This window comes from Lethenteron reissneri, chromosome 29 (assembly GCF_015708825.2).
Source record: "Lethenteron reissneri isolate LAM-NWPU_2019-01 chromosome 29, ASM1570882v1, whole genome shotgun sequence".
NCBI classification, from domain to species: domain Eukaryota; kingdom Metazoa; phylum Chordata; class Hyperoartia; order Petromyzontiformes; family Petromyzontidae; genus Lethenteron; species Lethenteron reissneri.
This window is the reverse complement of record NC_083807.1, coordinates 3743102-3763175: the sequence shown is the minus strand read 5'-3', so window position 1 is coordinate 3763175 and position 20074 is coordinate 3743102. Positions and strand designations below refer to the sequence as shown.

At 46.7% G+C, this 20074-nt stretch overlaps 1 protein-coding gene across 1 annotated transcript; it reads right to left on the bottom strand.

Annotated features, from left to right (window-relative positions):
• Positions 1–5285: 5285 nt before the first annotated feature.
• Positions 5286–19331, bottom strand: LOC133349167 (tripartite motif-containing protein 55-like). The gene is made up of 9 exons (XM_061562432.1): positions 18948–19331; positions 16656–16825; positions 15054–15219; positions 13871–13966; positions 11841–12074; positions 10879–10901; positions 10184–10308; positions 9022–9111; positions 5286–7445 (listed from the first exon to the last, which is right to left on the bottom strand). The coding sequence occupies exons 1-9, from the start codon at positions 19101–19103 to the stop codon at positions 7432–7434; spliced, it is 1074 nt and encodes a 357-aa protein (XP_061418416.1). The 5' UTR covers positions 19104–19331; the 3' UTR covers positions 5286–7431.
• Positions 19332–20074: the final 743 nt, after the last annotated feature.

Here is a 20074-nt window from a genome sequence, read left to right as displayed (position 1 = left end):
CCCCCACTTCACCCAACCCAATAATTGATGCATCACGCACAGCACAGACGCGGCTCTCTCCTACGCCTCGGGGCAATTCAGAGAAATCACGTAGGTAAAAAAAATGAAATTAAAATTAATAAAAATAAAATCATAAAAATCACGACGTTTCGGAGGCAACACAAGTCTCCGTCATCAGGTGGGACCGTCACAGCCAGATTTGCTGTATCAAGGGACCCACGGTCTGACCTCACTTGATACAGCAAATCTGGCTGTGACGGTCCCACCTGATGATGGAGAATTGTGTTGCCTCCGAAACGTCGTGATTTTGATTATTTTATTTTTATTAATTTTAATTTCATTTTTTTTACCTACGTGACATTACCGAAAAAACTAAGAGTATGAATCCTTGCAGTCACGAAAGCTTCAAATCTAGAATCAATTCAGAGAAGCCCACGGCAGCGCTTGATTCAGATGGAGCTGTCCGGGGCTGAGCTCTGGAAAGTAATATATTCAGCACACAACTCCTGGGCAACGTACGGGGTGAGGGGGGGGGGTTATTTGGGATAGGTTAAGCCATATTCCTTGAGCGATTTATCCCTGGAACCCACGGTCTGACCGCGTTGACCAATCTCACTCCACGCACCACACGGCTACGCCACTGCCACCTTCAATCATACGTCGGCAGCCTTTGAGATGTTCACCAGGGCTACTGCTGCTCGTCTTCCACGGGCTCACTTACCAACCTCCACATGAACATATACACAGAGCCGGCCCAGCCACTAAGCGACCCTTGCAATTGCAAAGGGCCCCGTGGCCAGCAGAGGGCCCCCTAGAGTCACTGCTGGCGAGTGGGTGAAAAAAATCATACATCAAAGGGGCCTCCAACCAAATTTTGCTTTGGGCCCCCAAATGTCTAGGGCCGGTTCTGCATATACACGTCGCTAAAGATCGTTTTTGTGCATGAACCTTAACTCGATACATATATACAGACAGACTAAGGGGCCGTCCATAAATTACGTCACGCGATTTTGGAAGATTTACGACCCCCCCCCCCCCATCGTCACACGGCGTCATAAAAAGTCAGACCCCCCCCCTCAAATATGACGTCACAAAGCTCTGCCCCCCCCCCCCCCCCACCAAAAATAAAACATGCTTCAAATCGCTTTAAACTATTGTCATTGTAATGCGTATTTAATGTGGCGCTGCATTCTGATGTTGTAGGAGAAACATTTATTAAAACATCTATTTAATGAAGTAGAACGTGTTGTCTATATTTATTAAAAGTTGCGCATTTTTATGTAACGTCACATTTCTCAAACCCCCTCCCCTCGTCACACATCGTCACACATGTCTGACCCCCCCCCCCCCCAGGTGCGTGACGTCATTTATGGACGGCCCCTAAGACCATATCACCGGAATGGGGCACGCCTAACTCGCCGAAGTTAGGAAGCAAAGCACCGTGTAGCCTGGTCAGTGACATGGACCGGTTACCCACCCACCCCAGTAGCGTAACGAGCCTGGTGGCCAAAGCTACTAGTTTGAGCCCCCTTGACAGCCAATTTAAAATAACAATTTTTTTAAATTAAAAACGCGGTAAAAAATTCATTCACGAAAATGCTTAATCACGTGATTAACGCAAGACACGTCCGCGATATACAATAGCCGAGGTGCCACCATGCCAGTCAAATCAACAATTTGGGGACCACACCTGACCAATTGCCGCACCCGCCCTGAGCTGATGGTGGAGTTACCACCACCACGACCACCACCACGTTCACCAGGCAGGTGCTGTAGACAATGCGACTTGGAGCTATGCCAGGAGCTGGCCGTGCTGAGTATGTGTTGGCTTTTCTCTGGGCCCTCTCGATTCATACTCTTCGGTTTTTTCGGTAAAGTCGTTTCCTTCCGCGAGAAGCCAAACTCTTGATTCATTGAAAAATGCTCCAAGCATGCCAAATTTGAGACCCTCTTGAAAAGGCAGTCCTGGAGAATAATCGAGGCTATTCCTGGGTAAATTATAATCGGCACAGTGTTATCGACATTATTATCGATACATGCTGGTGGGGCACGCGTGCGATACAGCGCTTTGGAGGCCAGGGTAGGTGGAGCACACGGAGATTTGTGAAACTCGCAAGCAATCGCAGCGTGAGATGGCTAGGGGGTGACAAAGAAACAAAGTGGGTTCCCGAAAACAATGCGCGTGGACCTTTGGAATGTTAACCTCTTGTAAGCGTGGATATTTTTTTCTTTCATAATTTGGTGATTCAGTTTGTTGGGATACCGTACGCTGAAGTGGTCGTTCACGGTACCCCACGCGTGACTTATCTGCACACATTGACAACGCGCACGCGTATCTAAGACACAAAGGGGAGCGTGACTTGGTGTCAATTCTAACGCTCTTCTGGAATGTGGCACCAATGTAGATTATTATTTATTAAAATCGGGCAAAGCAAAGCCGCCCGTTTACCGGATACAAAGTCTGCTGCAGCAGGCCGCGGTGTCAACAACATCTCTCAACGACAACAACAACAGCGTGTCACTTTTATCAACTCCACAACAACGAAAACAACAACAACAGCGTGTCACTTTTATCGACACAACAACAACGACAACAACAGCGTGTCACTTTTATTGACTCAACAACAACGACAACAACAACAACAGCGTGTCACTTTTATTGACTCAACAACAACGACAACAACAGCGTGTCACTTTTATTGACACAACAACAACGACAACAACAGCGTGTCACTTTCATCGACTCAACAACAACAACAACAGCAGCGTGTCACTTTTATCGCAGGAAATTCGGACCGCAGCTGTTTCCCGAGCCTCCGAATGTCCGCACGCTTTTGGGAGGAAATTAACTCTGGGCGTGACGCACTCTCAGCGCCTAATTTAGTTTTTGGAAGGCGTCGTGATTATTTATTAATCGTTTTAACGAGGCGTGTGTGCTTGTAAAATCTTTTTTTTGCGTGTGTACGGCGCTTACAACGTGGATCGAGACGGCAGTTCTTTTTATATTTTTCGCGGAAGACAAATAAAATAGCGTAATTTAAATCCCGCGATGCTATTTTTATGCAGCGGATGCGACCCGCCAAGTCTGGCAGCTGTCAGTGGTCGAGACGAGATCTTAAAACGGCCACCAGAAAAAAAATGTGTTTTTTTCTGTTGCATATTTTTAAACAGGCGGTGCAAGTGTGCGCAAAGTCTCAAATAAAAAGTCTCAGCGATGACCTGGCTCGAATGAGCACTTGGTTGCGTCTCTCCCCAGTTCACGGTCCTGAGGCCGAAGTGGAAATTCCTCATTCCTCTGGTAGGGGCGATTCTCGAAATAAAGCAATTATTGTTGACTTACACACAAATACAGAAATAACATGGCACTCATGTCATCGATCCCGGAGTGACAGTGGGTTAGATTAACCCCGACACCAGGATCTGAACGTGCAACCTTCTAGATTGCAAGCTGCTCACTCTACCGCTGAGCCAGAGGTTATACTGGGTGCTTCAAAAAAATATTAACACGTACATGGGACTATCGTTTTTAATGGGAAAAGAAACAGATAATACACTTTAACATGATAACAAATGAATGTTGATAGCTTCAAAAAATCAAAGAGTCTCCACTCGTTCGCCATCGTTGTCAACGCGTGCCTGGAATCTTCTCCAGGTGGTTTCCAGAGCTCGGAGGCACATCTCTCGTGGTATTGTTGCAAAATTCTCAGAAGTGTTAACATTGTTTTGAAGCCACCCTGTACAAACTGTCTAAACTATCCAAGCACCTTGAAGAAACGTCCAAGTATAAGTGCCTTTGGTGTAGCGGTTAGCGCGCTACGCTACGAACCCGGCGACCCGAGTTCGATTTCTACTCACGACCACCACCGGTTGCGATTATTTGAACCCGTCCTGGGCCCTCCCCTAGGTCGACTCAACCTCAAATGAATACCTGGTGTGGTGTGTAGTAAACATCGCCACTTGCCGTGCCGGCCGTCATAGGTGGTTCGCGAACAGCACTTGCGCCAAAAAGTCTGTTAAGGCTCTAGGGGGTGTCTTTGTATTTGCCTTAAAGCGACGCAAATAACAACACACGAGAAAACAGGTACGGGTGTCTCTTGAGCACTGTCTGATAAGTGTCCTCGCGGATTAATGCAGCGTGATTATTGTAACACAGCAGTGTCCTTTATTGGTCCAGGAAAATCTTCACTGAAGTCTTTAGATTTTTTTAGATGGTGTTGTTTGGTCGATTTTAATCGTGTGCTTATCACGTGGGAGGAAGTCGGTCTACCTGTTGAATGCCAGGGGAATAACAAGCAAAGCTCCACACAGGATGGATTCAGGAATCTTTTGCTGTACCGCCATCTCACAGAAGTACAGCGAGCCAAGCCAACAACGCCTGCTGTTCACAGAGAGCCTCCTGGTCCAAGTACTAACCAGAGTCAAACCCAGCTTAGCTTAATTCTAGATTTGAAGCTTTCGTGACTGATAGGATTCATATTCTTGGGTTTTTTCGGTAAAGTTACGTAGGTAAAAAATTAAAATTAATAAAAAAAAAATCACGACGTTTCGGAGGCAACACAAGCCTCCGTCTTCAGGTGGAATCGTCACAGCACGATAGCTTAGCTTCTCAGATTCAGTGATATCGGGCGCATTCGGGGCAAAATGCAGCCTATGCAAAATATCTGTGTCCATCTACCGCAGCAGCAGCAGTCAAAGCCGCGGCAGTTAACATCGCAACGCAAATGAGTCGTTCACAAAGAGCTCATGATTGGGTTTAAGAGTTGTTGCTCCCTTGACCTGATATTAGTGTTGTTGTTGTTGTTGATGCGGGTTGACAAAGCAGGGGAGTGCAAGGGGTTTTAAAACGGCGTTAACGCGCGATTGTGAAGAAGACCGTCTTTAATTCCCACACCTCCACCACTTGCACCCCTCCACCTCTTCCATCCCCCACCCCCCTCCCACATCGTCCACCCCGCCCCCACCTCTTTCATCCCCACCCCTTCCACCCCCACCTCTTCCACCAACCCTGCCCACCCCTTCCACCCACCCCCCACCTCTTTCACCCCTTCTCCCCCCACCCCTTACACCCCACCACCCCTTTCACCTCGCCACCGCCTTCGCCAGGAGTCACGCCGGCTCCTTTCCCGGTGGCAGGCGACGTCCGTGGGCGCGCTACATCATCAACATCATCACATCATCAACATCATCAACATCATCAACATCTTCAACATCTTCAACATCATCAACATCATCAACATCATCAACATCATCAACATCTTCAACGGCACACACAACAACAAAACGCGACCGGTGGTAGTGACGTTTATTGCAAGCACGACACTTCGCATTTCACAGTAACAACAAGTTAATACCTGAGATTAAAATCACATCTCAAGTCAAATATAGGTATCAACTGCAAAAAAAAAACCTTGTTCTAAAGTGGTATTCTCTGGCTACACTAGCCAAGTAGATACCATTTTTGTCACCAACCCTTTATCACTCTGTTGCCTACTCTGTCTCACCGTCACAGTGCTAAATCCTGAAGAACCGCGCACAAATGTCCCTTGTGCCTATATCGCTAAATGCTATGTATTCTGCTGAGGTGGCCGTACAAACATGCTCTTTGGAAGCGCACGTTGAGAGGGCAATACCAAAAACCCACCGTGGAATTTCAGGCGTAGCACGACAAGCGGCAACAACAACCCCAGAGGTCTCGAGGTTACGATTCTGGTCAAAGCACTTGAAGGCACGGGCAATGTCACTGGTCCACCCTTGTAGCTTGTCCACCCCAGCATACTAATAAGGCAACAAGCGATATACCAGGGTGCTTCAAGAAAAAAAAAAACTGTAAAACACTTCTGAGAATTTGCAACAACATCACAACAAATGTATATTCGGGCTCTGGAGACCACCTGGAGAAGATTCCAGGCATGTGGTGACAATGATGGCGAACAAGTAACTTTTTTAAGCTATCCACATTTGCTATCATGTTACAGTGTATTATCCGGGGTTTTTTTCATTAAAAACGATAGTCCCATGTGAGTGTTAACATTTTTTGAAGCACCCTTCGTTAATGCAAGTCCGATGGCGCATCGCTTGCGGTAGGGGGTGAAGTGTGGACAACATCTCCACTATACCTGCGTACTCTACCACCCTGTATGGCCTAAACCGAGAGGTCAGGTAGTCAGGTCCCGTCATACTGCTCGCTCCCATAAACGCGTCACAGCAAAGGGGGGTTGCCAAGCCTCAGGCATCTTTATTCAATTCACAATTGTAGTGAGATGTGAGTGTGGCAGGGATAAACAGCTCTAGTCTAGCTTCACGCACGCCCTATTATACTCCATACCGGTTGCGGATTGTTGCGTGTTTTAATTTTGTTACGATACTTCACCACGCTGGTCAATTCGGGACGGTAAAGAGGGACGGTAAAGAGGACCACTTCGAATCACAGTTTCACTCTGCAACTCATGTTGGCCTTGGCCGGGAAATCCAACTCAGGCGGTACGAGGTTTGGAGCTCAGTGCGACAACGACTGCACCGCCGCTTATCCCGCACAGACATGGAGAAGTCGCTCTAAATCTGCACAGATGGGGTCTGCGACCCGCTTGCTGTACCGCCTCCTACAGGAGCCTCATCGCCCTCTATCTGGTTGTCCAACTCCACGTGGTCCACCGGGCCCTAATCTGCACATTGCTACTCAATGTTTTGATTTCTTTTCTGTAACTTTCTTTTGTTTTTCTTTCTTTTTTAACAAAGATCCTCCGTGGATCATTCTTCTAACGCAGCTCACGGCTGAGCATTTCTTACCCACGTCGACAAAATAAGAGCAATCAAAATCAATCAATACAACAACGGTTGTGCAACCACACCAAGACATTGGCTGTGCATATCCTCACGGGGTATTGCTGTTGGTGAATTGTGTCGCTGGCATGAAATTCGGCGGTGAATTCCCCCCCTCCTTGGCTACAATCTGTGCACCACTGACCCTTTAACAGCTCAGAAAGCATTGCACAATCTAATACATTACATGATGATTTTTATACATTCTCTCCAAGTGCTGTTATTGGGCTCATCAAAGTGCATTTTATTTAGAACTACGACAAAGGGGGGAAAAAAACCGCATCTCAACTTTATCAAAACAAACAAAAAATGAACACGTGCATATGTAAAAAAAAATCATAAATACCAAAACTGTCAAGTATAAAATGTAATTTATGTCAATGTCCCACTTTCAAGTTAATTTGAAACCACCCACAATTTAGTTGCCAAAGAGGTTGATATAGCCACTTAGAATTGCCCTGAAAAAAAATGGAAATCGTATTCTTCCACACTTACTATAATAATAAATATACATTTTGTATCAGCAGCATTCTCAACCGCCAGTCGTCTTCATTTGCCTTGTCTTGTACAGAAGAGCTCCATACCCCCCCCCCCCCCCCCATTTAGCCGACATCACTTGTGAACCCCTGCAAACACGAACACAGCAAAAGACAAAGATGCACGAGACAGGTTAAATGCGTACAGTATTTCCCCGCATATAGCCCGCATACGCATATAACCCACAGACGCATATACCCCGCAAAAGTAGCGTTTTGTGTAAAACAAATTTCAGATAGCCCGCACCTCCATATACCCGCATGCATTCATATCTTTAACGTCGTTACCGCAGCTTAATTCCATCAAATTAATACGAAGTTTACATTTGTAATACATTCCACTATCAATTGAAACGAGTGAACTTAATACAGCAAATAAGTAACAAAAGTAAATATCCAATAAATAAGTAGCACGTAACTGGTAGATAAGTAAGTAGTTTTAGCACTGGTAGATTGCACACTATGCAGATAATTGCGGCACTACGGTAACTCCGTGCCTCGCCCCTCCACCTCCCCCCAGCTGCCCCACCCCCCAACCCCCCACCTCTCCCTCCCCCCATCTCTCAAGTCGCCGGTAAACAAAGTGCGCCCACTTCAAACATTGTCGTTTCATTGTACAAACAATTCGAATAATTAAAAACGTGATAACACATGCAATTTTAGTGTGAGTGGTTTATTCAGCAGTGCTTTAGTCAAAGAAAAGTGTTGCATAGTGGATAGTCCTACCATGAAAACATTAAACGAGTTATGACATGTCACACGTGTAAAATATTTGTGGGATAGCCCGCATCTCCATATATCCCGCAGGGTCTTGTTTTGTTTGTAAAAAGTGGTATACCCCGCGGGTTATATGCGGGAAAATACGGTAATTTAAACCGTTCCGGGAAAAGTAAGTGGGGCTTGGGCCAGGACGCACAGCTCAGAGGGACTTTAGCCGATGACAATCATTAGCCATGATGAGCCATGACGGAGTGGCAGCTGAGGAATGGAAGTTGTCACAAAGAGAATCCATCGAAGAGACGGAGGCACGAAATCGACTCTCGCGCTACGGTGGATTGAATTCGGGACTTTGCTGCAAAGATCACAGGGGTGTGCAATCGTTGAAAATTCGTCAATTTTAGTTTTGTTGTCTAAATCCATTCGGGGAGTCTTGGTCGAGTTTTATCAACGACAGATTCGAGGTGACCCCCACGGGAAGGAGAGAAAAAAAATATTCATAATGATGATAGATAAAAATATGAGCTTAAAGAATAAACAATAAAAATATGTTAATGCCACTGTTAAACTAAATGTGTCCTGTGCTTTTTGGCCACTCTGTGGTAAAGTCATATTTTTTTCCCGATGGTGACCTTCAAACGAATCAGATAAATATAGCCGTGACGTGTGGGCGATGAGAATGACGAGCTGGCTCCAGATTTTCCCGCTGACTTTAATGAGCCGAAGGAGACGACGCAGTTTCGTCTTGATTGAATCTAATTCGGGACGCATTTGGATGGGTTTTGTGCGCGTTTGTTGCGTGTGCTTGTTACAGTTACCTAATCAACTGACACTTACAAACGAGTGACATTTGGACGGAAAACGCACGCGGAAAGTTTGACCCTTTTTAAATTTCGCAGCAACTCTACAACGCGTGGACTCTGCTCAACGCCCGTGGAGTGGGACTCACCGTCTGCATCCGAGCTGTCCGAGTTACCTTCCTCAGACTCTGCAACCTCCTCCCCCTCCTCATCCTCCTCTTCGTCCTCATCCTCTGCATCTGTCAAGGCATACCGTGAATGCGACACCTCGCTTCGTACCGGGGCTTTCGGACAATCGATACAAGTGCAGCGCTTCGAAACCACTCGTTTGAAATGCGCGTTATGATTGCCGTTACATTTCATTCCACGAAATAATCGACAGTTTTGGGGACAATTCTGCAACTGCTGTGACTGTGAGCGAATCTGCGTCACAACATCACACACCACACACCCGCCCCCACCCTCCTCACCCAGCACAGCGAAGTGGCTGATCATGTACAAATGTATGGCATCAAAGTAATCTAAATACTCTTCAACGCACGTTGATTCTAAATGTGGACGGCAAAAACCGGAGGGCACGGAGAAAAAAACATCCACGCGATCACGGGAAGAGAGAGAGAGAGAGAGATACGCAAAATCCTAATAATACATATTGACTTAAAGCTTTCGTGACTGCAGGCATTCAAATTTTTGGGTCTTTCGTTAAAGTCACATAGAAAGATTAAAAAAAAACAACACCTGAAGACGACCGCTTGTGTTGCGATTAAAACGTTGTAGTTTTTTGTAAAAAAAAATGTACCTATATACGTGACTTTACCGAAAGACCCAAGAATATCCAAATATACAGCAGGCGTCAGGCTCAGGATCGAACCCCTGAACCTCCCGTAGACCAGGCGAGGTAGTTAACATCTCATACTCTTAGTTCTTTTAGTAAAGTCACGTAGGTAAAAAAAAATGAAATTATAATTAATAAAAATAAAACAATAAAAATCACGACGTTTCGGAGACAACACAAGCTTCCGTCTTCAGGTGAAACTGTCACAGCAAAAAATCTGTATCAAGTATCAATATTCTGATATTATTTTTTCTGTGACAATTTCACCTGAAGATAGAAGCTTGTGTTGCCTCCGAAACGTCGTGATTTTATTATTATTTTTTTATTAATTTTAATTAAATGTTTTACCTACGTGACTTTACCGAAATAACTAAGAGTATGAATCCTTGCAGTCACGAAAGCTTCAAATCTAGTAGTTAACATCTCCTTAGCCACCGTGGCACCCCACCGTCCGCCACCCAGCTGGGAGTTCTCACCTTTGCCGAAGTCAATGCCCCTCACAGCCTCCTGGACGTTGTCCAAATCGACGAGGAAGTGGTTCATGTTCTCGTAGCCCATCTCCATCTTCGGCATTTCGGACCCCTTCGTAGCATCGACGACGCTGCAAAGGAAGTGCGCTGGTACGGTTTGCTGACATTTCACCCGGCGAAGTCTGGTCTGCGTCCGTCTATAGCTCTATTGCGGGACTCTGCTGACGAGGAGCAGCAGTTCGAGGGCGAGGTGGTCCAGAGTTAGTTTGGTTGTGGGAACAAATGCTGCTGGACAACGTTGGGCTGGAGGCTCAAAGGCCTTGATTGGAGTACACAAACTATATATGTATACAGTTATTTTATGAGACGGACTGAAGTGTGTTCCCAAAGTGAAGAGGGGATAACCTTGCCAAGCATATTTGGCAATCCGTCTGCAATCATTTAGCAAGCCCGACTCTGCTAAGGAGATCAGGAAGTTTACTTTCTTGAACCAATTCTGATATATATCATTGGTCTGAAAGTCCCAAAGGCTAATGGATCAAAACATTGTTATTCTCATGTGGCGATACAGACGGAAGAGTGTTCATTTGATTACCTACTTAAAAATCTATCTCGACGTGTGCCTGAATTACAAATCTCAGTAACAATATTAGGGATAGATAGAGTTGAAAGGAGACTTGAATATGGAACGGACAACTCACCTCTTCTGAAGAGCGCTTGCACTCTGTAAATAATGATAAAAAAACACAACGTTAAATTCGTGACAAGGATAGTTTTGTATTAATAACAAAATCTATCACCATCAGCGCTCAGATATATTGTCAAGTCCGTCTGCACCATAACAATCTGACAAGCAACCGATGAAAGAGACGCATCACTGTATCTAAATAACAATAAGCTACTGCTGGATGAAGGCCTCCCTACACCATGTCACTCATAGAGGCCATTTGACCATACTACACCATGCCGGTCATTGTGGGTTAGGTTACGGGACTGGTTCAAATATCACCTGCCACCGATTCAAACTCAGGTCACCAGGTTCACAGCGCAGATCACTAACCACTGCGCCAACTACTCCTACTCGCCGTGTCTAAAGTGCCCTCCTGTGTTCCGTATCCACTTACCCTAACGACATAAACATAAAAGAACTGTCTGGAGATGACGCTTGAAATTACGTACGCAAGCGTTTTACATTTTTCATCAGTCAGTATTTTTTGCCGATGGGCCTCAACTCAGAGTGACAAACTGAAAATGTGAAGAGGCCTGTAATTTTCTCCCTTTTCCCTGCACGCGTCTTCATTTAAACGAGCTAAGCCACATGTCCTGCAAATGCATATTGCAGGCCTCTGTCAATCCACTCGTGGATTATGATGATGATGACACCACCGAAGCTTTTTCGCCAACCGTGGCTGTCGTTTGCCCACACGAGTACGACGTGGCCAAGACAGAGGTCCCGGACATCGTTCGCAAACAAAGTAACGGAACGAGCGACGCATCTAAAATTCAACGAAGTTCCTATAATCGCTCAGACATCGCCCGTCACCAATGTCAGCCTCGGCCAAGACTCGAACTCGGCTCGCCGCTCACCATACCGCCGCCTCGCCCCCCCCCCCCCCCCCAACCAACAGATTCTGACGAGCGCGGAAAGACGAACTTTGCTGACCTGGAGGAACGCCGCAGCCTCGGGCTCCTCCATGGCCTGGAAGGCTGTCTCCACCAGCTTGGAGGCGGACTGCAAGTGCTCGTTGTACTGCTTGATGAGGTCCCGCACGTGCTGGTTCTTGTCCTCCTGCTCCTGCGAGATGACCATCAGCATCTCCTGTTTCCTCTCCTCCAGCGCCGCGTATACGCCGTCGAACTGCTCGCACAGCATCTGCTTCTGCACCCGGCTGTTCTCCTGGAGTGGCGCCCACCCCGTGGACAGAGCAGGGCACAAGCGACAAAATCGGTGTTAATTTTCGGTGGGAACGTCAGCGGTTCTGCGCGGTGTTTTTTGGGGTTTTTAAAATCCTTTATATTGAGTTCGCTTGCACGCTTGCTTGCTTGCTTGCGCGCTTACGACCGTGCAAATCTTTCGGTCGTTTTTTAACCCACTTCCCGTGATCCAATCGAGCTGACATTTTCCACACAGACTCGTTGTGCGTGACAATTATTTTTCGTGAATTTTTTTCCCAAAATTTTACACTTTTTAGGAACAAAAAATTATATGTAATTACCAATTGCTTAATGGTGGCAACCAATCATCTGACCCATAGGTGGCAGCCATCTCAAGCCAGAGGACAAGAGGACTCTAGCCGCCACGCATATAAAGGATTTATAGTGAAAAACTTTTTTTTACGGGTTTATTTTTTTGCTCCACTCGCTTACTCGCTCTCTCAGTCTCTCGGTCTTATTGGCGTCAACTTGTGGAATTTGAGCCAGGTCGTTGCGTGTGTGTGTGTGGATTCCCTTTAGTCAGCTTTAAAAAAATATTATTTGAAAGACCAGACAAAGTCCACAAGATAAGACTTGAGGGAATATATCCACGGCTATCCGTCGACGAGACTCGTGGTAGGACTGCGAAATGAAAATGCCGAGTCGGGGTCTGCCTGCCCAGTGGCAGCGCGGTGTGCTTCGAACCGGTCCCTCCGGTGTTGTGTAATTAATTAATTGGGGGCCCCCTGCCCGGCACGTGGGCTCGTCGTAACCGCGGCCTCCGGTGCAGTTGCACCGCCTGCACACTCGACACCTAACGCCGCTGTGGCCACCATCGCGAGTGGTGGCTCATCAGCGGTACGAGTTGTCTGTTTACAGTAACGTTCATAGGTTGACCTCTTACGACCTCAAACGAAGCAGTCCTCATTTGATCAACCCTGGCCGGGTTAATGGGCTGATTAACACGTAGGCTTTCGCGACCAATATCATCCATAATACAGGTTTTTGTTAGTTAGATTTTGTAAATCATTATTTACGAGATCTAATTTAAAAAACCCTGTGTTATAATGGACTGATACTCTTGGGTTTTTTTTTCCGGTAAAGTCACGTAGGTAAAAAATAAAATTAAAGTTAATAAAAGTAATATTACTACTTTCATAAAAAATAAAATTAAAAGTTAATAAACGTAATATTATTACTTTTATATAAAAAAAATATTTTTTACCTACGTGACTTTACCGAAAAAAAAAACCTAAGAGTATGAATCCTTGCAGTCACAAAAGCTTCAAATCTAGAAATAATTGACTGAGTTGATATAAAAAAAACGTTTAAACCCCACTACAAATCCACTGCGGGATCTTTGCCCCGGCTGCGTGAAGCCAGCGTTCTTTAGCCGGGTCAGCCACACTGCAGCACAACGGAGACTCGGTGAACGCAGAGAGTCTTCGGGGATCATCGCCACTGGGGGTGATGTCGTTCTCATTGTCACTGAAGCGACGGCAACTCCGCAACGTCCGACGTGGCACGGGCGGGCAAAGTGCCCCAGCCGAGAGCGTCACGGCCCGGATTTCAACAACGCTGCGATGAAGCAGCACGTGCGTGTGCGTGCACGCGCGTGCGTGCGTGTGTGTGCGCGTGCGTGTGTGTGCGCGTGTGCGTGTGCCCGTGCGTGTGTGTGCACGTGTGTGTGCGTACGTGCGCGCGAGCGTGCGTGCGCGCGTGCGTGTGTGCACGTGCGTGTGTGCGTGTGACAACGGGGCGGGGGAGTGTCACACTTACATCGATGACTTTGCAGCTGTGCTCCATCTCGCTGATCATCAGCTGCACCCTGTCATTGCTCGCCACCAGTCTGGAGATGGAGTCGCTGAGGTCGTTCTGGCAACAGCACAACAACAAAGAAAGCCGTCGAAGGACACGGGGAGAGAGGGGGGGGTGAACTTGGGCACTGTCTGTCCTCCCATCGCGCCGCGTAATTTTCACGACGCGAATTGGATGCAACGCGGTGAATTGCATTCGGGGGAACGCATTTTTTTTTCGCGAACGCGGTTGCGAATTGGATGCAACGCGATCGAGTGAACGGAACTACATCGCAGCGTGAGTTGGAATAAGCGGGTTGTAGCGGCTTCCACTGTGCATCATGGCGCAAGGCGTCGGGATGCTGCTGGATGCTTCTAGATGCTACCCACGCGCCTCGGTCTTTGTTCAGCCCGCGTACGCATCTCACCGTGTTATCGCGGGCTGCGCATTACCCTATGATATTGTATTTATTATAACACGATTCTTCCATAAAGCGGTGTTCTTCAAGGACGCGACTACCGCGTTACAGAAGAACAGACTACCGTGCAAACGTACGTGCACTCTCTTACATGGGGGGGGGGGGGGGGTGGGGATACAAAGGTCCAGCCATGCAATAGCTTACCCTCGGCATTGCTGGTGGAAGTGCATCCACCAGTTGGTGGCTCGAGAGGTCATTTTATCTACTCTTTCACAGCTCACCAGACACTCAAGCAAGAGGTGGGTGCACCCACACCTCACCCCACCACGCGTCATCTGCCCTGACAAGGCTGCCTGGAATTCAGCGCTATTTTGATGAACATCGCCGATGGGGAGACAAGGGTGTGAAACGGAACTGGCCCGAACCCAGCCCTCATCGAGTGCCATGTCAGCTTTCACCAGAATCAGAATCTTCATTTATCCTGGAGGAATCCAAAGAGCTATAAAGCTCTTTTTCATAGACGCCCAGTAACTGGTACCCTCAACAGCATGTCTTTCATCAGTTTAGAAAGCAGGTAAGCCGGGTGGGTTTCTTGAGCGCAACATTTAGCAGGAGTGATACTAAAAAATAAACATCTTACCATTGTGTGGTTTGGCTGAACCTTTGTATTAGCTCTACTGAAGTGAAGATGGGGGGGGGGGGTGTCAGTAGTGACTGGGTGGTGGTGGTGATGGTGGTGGTGGTCACCTTGTGGCTTTTATAAACGCTCCCCAGGGGGGCCACTTGGCAGTCCTTGTGAGCTCCGAACACCTTGCACAGAGAGCACGTGGGCACGCTGCAGGTGATGCAGAAGATGTTGATCTTCTCTTCCGCGTGCTCCACACACATCGGGTGGTCCACCTTTTTCACCGGCCTGTGGTTTTCAACGGCACGCGAAAGAAAAAGACCCGAATTCACCCGGGTTAGCCTTCGTTGAAAGCTTGTTTGCTGGCGAGCACTGATAGATAGATACATAGATACGTGACTACATACAGGGTGGTTCAAAAGTCAGGACACGTAGGGTTATTTCATTTATTTTGACGCTGCGCGAAACAAAATAATTGCTTATTCTTTAAGTAAAATTTGTTTTTATTATCATTATTATTATCTATTTTTCTTCTTCATTTTCGGGTGAAATTTGTTTTTTAAGCGCAAAGAACACGGAATAAAAAAAACGAGCGCGTTTATGTACGATGAAGAAGGCAGCTTCACATGTTTTAAAAAAAAGTTCTTAAATTAGTTTCAAAATATAATTCGTGAGTGTATTAATGTTAATTGAAGCCGGTGTTGAATATTTGTCAAAATTAATTCAACAGTAACACAAAATTTACGTATTAAAAATATATATATAATAACCCTATGTGTTTAGATTTAAAGCTTTCGTGACTGCAGGGATTCATATTCTTGATTCTTTCGTAAAGTCACGTAGAAGGGAAATAATTTGGGCCACCCTGTATAATGTCAGCGCGGTTACTGTGTGCAGGGACAAAGGCACAAATGCCCCCAAATTCCAAGTGTCCGGCGACAATCAGCACTCCTGGAAATGCAATAGACAGATAGAGAGTTCACACTCGACTGGTATTGGGCAGGGTTTACAAACAACTTTGGGAAATCCCATAACTCAAATCAAGATGTATTCTTGTAAGTCGGAGTAGCTGTGTTGTCACGTAACAGCCAGCACCGGTGCAATTTGCTGCGACAGTATTTTTGCAGGATGTTTCTGATTATAGCTGCCTGTAATTGAAAGGGCAATTAAAATATAACATTAAATGTAACAGATGAACGGGATACATTTGCATCCATGCTCCTATGGTCGGAGTAGTAACGGCACTGGGCATAGGGAAACCAAGCACACGTTTCGGACCCCACGTATTTCAAGGGGCCTAAGATGAATGGACAAAATTGGAGTGAACCAAACATCGGTTCGAATTCAAACCCCTAATGAGCGTGCATGTTTGAACACACGCTTCGTTCGTTTTCCCCATCCATATCCTACTCGTATCCCTCTCGTCTCACTACCTATCTACCTCTGGTCTGCATCTGAAAAGGTGTGTGTGGTGGGCGGTGCATCGACCAGTCATCTCAGTCAATCAAACCCAAGCCACCTTTTGTCTGACCCGTCACCTCCTGCCATCGGGCGTTCGACACTTTCAGGTGGCCTTAAAGTGCACATAGCCTGGCGGTTGTTGTTGTGGTGGCTGGGTGGAAACACACGATGTGCATGGTTAGGGTCCCCCCCCAGCACCGAGTGAGTTCAAGGCTGATCCACGTTTGCCAGTGTGTGACGCCGCGCCCCCCGTGGTCACTCGCCTGGTGGACTCTGTCTTGTAGATGTCGATGATGTTTTCTACCAGTAGGTTGCGCTGCAGGCCGTACACGCCGTGCCGGTCCAGCACCACCTCGTGGCGACACGAGGGACAGCGAAAACGACCTCCGGACGTCACCGTGTTACCCCGTGTCACCATGAACGGGTTGGCGGCCTGCGGGCGAGCGGAACGAGCAGGTGAGCACTCGGGAGTGGGTTGGCTTGAGTGTAAGTGGGTGAGCGAATTTATTGAGCCGGGTGAGTGAGCGGGTGAGTGCGTGGGTGGGCGAGTGAGTGAACGAGTGGGAGAGTGAATGAGTTTGTGAGTAGGTGGATGAGTGAGCGTGTGAGTGGGTGAGGGGGTCGGTGGATGAGTGAATTGACGAGTGAGTTGGCGAATTGGTGTGTGGGTGGGTGGGTGAGTGAATGAGTGGGTGACTGAGTGAGCGAATGAGTGGGTCAACGAGTCAATGAGTGGGTGAGCGGACAGATGAACGAGTGAAAATGATGAGTGATTGAGATCAAGTTAGTGTTCTTTAACCAGGTGAGAACTCCTGTTTGCAAGAGTAATAAAATACAGCAAAGAATAAAGTATAAAATCAGCCCAAAAACAACGATGTCGTATGAGACATCAGAAATATTGCCCGAACATAAATCAATGTTCGTAATACATTCCCTGTCGGCTCGGGTAGATTGAATTTATATTGATCGTGTTACAATTGCATGAATTAGTTGCCAAGGAGAACACATTGTTGACTCAACCCGAGAGTGTGACCTTGTTTTAAACAGGGGTTATATATAAACTCATGCGGAGGACCACAACGTTAAACACACTTCAAGTAAATATTAAACGCTGAACAGAATGACTAAATACGTGATCTGTTTATCGTATGGGTTTGCGTGCGTTTTTTTTATTTTTTGTTGCATTGCATGGAGTCCCAAATTTCACACGGAGTGCTCTTGCCAATAACATTTGGTCTTGGGTTTGCTCCCTTAACTTAAATATTGGTCTGCAAAGCCAATGTAGACAGATGGACCGTAACTGATTACATCATTAGTTTGATCTGTGTTGATGCTGTATGTATCCTTGCCTACCAAACATTCTGCCCCACCTCTGACCGCCTCCACACCCCCTATGTATATGAGAAATGGCTGCGAATTTCAGATATTTAATTGTCACTGCTATTAAATATTGTACCAAATTTTTTTTACAAGGCTCTACACATTTAGAAGGAGAGTGGCCTAAACTTCAAGGGACGACGTGGAGTGGGGGGGGGGGGGGGGGTAATTGCTCGCCCCCCGCCCGCTCGTCCCCCCTGCAGGGCTGTGTAGTTTGGGGGGTGGCACTTAGAGGGGAGGGTGGAAATATGGGAGAGGGGAAAAAAAGTGGGGGCCACAGGGAGGCCATGCCACAAATGACACTTACAAGCGAATGTTAATTAACCTTCCACGTTTATCAGTGAAAATTAGTCAAATGTGGAGGCATCCCAAGTGGGACGCTGTGATCAAGATTAAAGCAAGTATGAGGAAAAGCCCAAGCCCGTCATTAGACGATTAATGGGTTGCGGAAGGCAAAGCTAATGGGAAATGCTGGAAAATCCTGCCTACTCACGGGCCTAATCTCAGAGGACTCCGTTTTTCACCGCTATTTTAAGCGAGGCGAAGTGACAACTCCGGGGCAGCTGCCTCTAAAAACAGATTTCTAAATTGCTGTGTCTCTACGTGCAAGTGGTTAAAGGGCAACATAGAAAAAAACCTACACTCATATATATTTGTCGGAAAATTAAGGTGGTCAACGTTTTAGGAAGGAAAATCATAGATTTGTCATTGAAGTTAAATACAGGAAACTCAGTGTTCTGCAAGACAATGCCTTTCATTTACTTCTCACACGAGGTAGATCATATATTTAAATGCATACTTTTACTATGTCTCTGCTTCTTTAACATGCAAAGTAAAACATTTCAATTTGAACCATTGTAGGCCAACTCTATGGACAATTAAAAAGAACACACACCACTTAAAAGTACGGTACATGTATTTTAGTAAATAGAAAAACGTGTGTTTATTTAGTCAACAGTTGTTACGTCTTTATGTGAAGCTTTCGTGACTGCAGGAATCCATACTCTTTGGTGCTTTCACTAAAGTCACGTAGATAGAAATTTATGAATAGATCACGACGTTTCGATCGCAACGCAAGCGACCGTTTTCAGGCGATGTTATGATTACGCTGATAACAGTGACTCGTTAACCTAATTGAAAAACACTTTTAAAAATAAATAAATAAATAGATTCCTCACCTGGAAAACATCATTGGCACACTTTCTGCAGAGATTGTGCTGGCACGGCAGAATGACGACGGGTTTGGAGAAAACCTCCAGGCAGATCGGACACATGAGCTGTCTCTCCAAGTTCTCCAGATTCTCCGTGGGTTTCAGTAGCGACGAGTACTCCATTGTCAACGCAAGAGAGAGAGAGAGAGATCTGCTCCCTTTCTACTCGTGGAGTATTAGCAGCAGAAGTTGTAAGTAGCAGCCGCAGCAGCCGCAGCAGCAGCACAGTTGCACCGGCTTATGCTGATCGCCTCCTTTTTTCTCTAACGTCTTATCTTGGCGGATCGGATTCCCTTATTGTGAGTAGCCGCGAGTTGCTTTCGCCTTCAGCTGGATTCTGAGAGCCGTGCACTTTGCTGGCTCCCTATTTAAAGCCCCCAGGAATCACATGGTCTCTGCGGCACCAGATGCCATTCTCCTTATACGTACCGTCCGGAATTCGCCTGGGGACAACCGTGATGCAGCAACAGCGGCGGTGGCGGGCGGGCGACAAAAAGTCACGAGCCTGCCCCAGTCACGCGACCGGCGTCGTGTAAAAGTATCCCAACCTGAATTTTTTTTAGTTTTTTTGGAGTAAACAACGTCGTTCATTCCAAGCAACGTTGGATCTGGATGTTCCCCCCGTGGGGCGGCGCAAGTTGAAAGAAAAATACACGGGGCCACGCTGGGTCTCGAGCTCAAAACACCAAACGGTGTTTTGACTGTTTTGATTTTCCGCGTGTTGTTGCTCTGGCTGGATGCCTCCACTCCCAGGTATAGATTTGCCAATTCCATGAACTGCTCGTGATCCGTGGGGGCCTTTTGCTGATGGCATGGTATGGGCTCACACGTGTTCCTGGCATCATTGCTGGGGGGAAATTGGAAGAAAAACACTCCCCGGGTGCCAGAGTTCCGCGTGACGTACAAAGTGTCAGCGCTGCGACAATTGTTGATACCACGGTATGTTTACAAGTCCCATAACTATTGTAGCTGCCCGGTAATGGAAGACCGAAGTAGAGTCTAATGACGTTCAAGATGGACTGAGAGGTTGAAATTTGGCACTCATATTTGAGTCTTCTTTGATGACGAGGTGAGTTTGAAAGCTGGCCTCTTTC